Here is a 932-nt window from a genome sequence, read left to right on the forward strand (position 1 = left end):
AAATTATTACTTTAGAAAAAATTCCAAATAAATAAAATTTATTATTTTTAAAAACCTAAATATGTTTTAACAGGAAATTGCATTTAACTATGAATGAATTTAAAGTAATTATTTCAAAACCAAAACATCTTTTGATTCTAACAAATATAAAAATTAAAAAATATTTGTTAATTCATGTTTTCACTGTGGCCATAACTTAATTGGCTTATTATGTTGTGTGTGTGCGCGCGTGTGCGTGTGTGTGGTGTGCGTGTGTGTAAACTTTACATGAATTCTTTCAACAGATTATTTTCAATAAAATATTGGCAGCCTCTATCAATGTCATTCTAATACGCGTTTATTTTGAAAAACGAACTAACCACACGATCGCTATACGATTTCTTGAGTTTACCCATTTGAGTGGTCATCTTTACCCTAAAGTGTATTTCATTGCTGTCCTAAAAAAAAAAATGAAACGTTGAAGCCGGTCATAAAGCATTACTGAAGAAAGATGTAAATGCAGAAAATGAAATTAGGAGTTCTTACATTTCCAACGACTTTAAGCTTGATGTACTCGGAATTCGCGTCGCCTGGGCCGGCTTCGGGTTTTTGCTCCTGATACGCAAGGTTAGACCGATTAGACTCAAAGTATGATTGAACATTCGAATGTTATATTGTATTTATACCGCGAAACGTTGATTAACAAAATACTTGTTAAAATGAAAAAGCTCACCTGATTATCGGACATGGTAATTAATTAAATATAACAATTCTCGACCACGCGCCAGAACAGCAACCAAACACAAGCACGCAATATGGCGCCACGCTTTTGTCAGTTTCACAGTCTTCTATTCTAAAAATAAAAATTTTAACGTTTAGTGGATACCTTCGTTCGGAAAGACATCATATTTTGACAGTTTCTCTTAACTGATCTCTTAGAAGTTAATCGTTTT

The 932-nt window shown here is 32.7% G+C and overlaps 1 protein-coding gene across 1 annotated transcript in view; it reads right to left on the minus strand.

The window, feature by feature from the left end:
• LOC108573767 (small ubiquitin-related modifier-like) overlaps window positions 1-783 on the minus strand; it is a 5,950-nt gene extending 5,167 nt beyond the window's left edge. The window contains exons 1-3 of the mRNA XM_017936246.1: window positions 713-783; window positions 526-594; window positions 360-437 (exon numbers count right to left, since the gene is read on the minus strand). Of these exons, the coding sequence (XP_017791735.1) occupies window positions 360-437; window positions 526-594; window positions 713-727 (162 nt within the window). The 5' untranslated portion in view covers window positions 728-783. The remainder of the gene's footprint in view (window positions 1-359; window positions 438-525; window positions 595-712) is intronic.
• Window positions 784-932: the final 149 nt, after the last annotated feature.

This window comes from Habropoda laboriosa, unplaced genomic scaffold (assembly GCF_001263275.1).
Source record: "Habropoda laboriosa isolate 0110345459 unplaced genomic scaffold, ASM126327v1 scaffold126, whole genome shotgun sequence".
NCBI lineage: Eukaryota > Metazoa > Arthropoda > Insecta > Hymenoptera > Apidae > Habropoda > Habropoda laboriosa.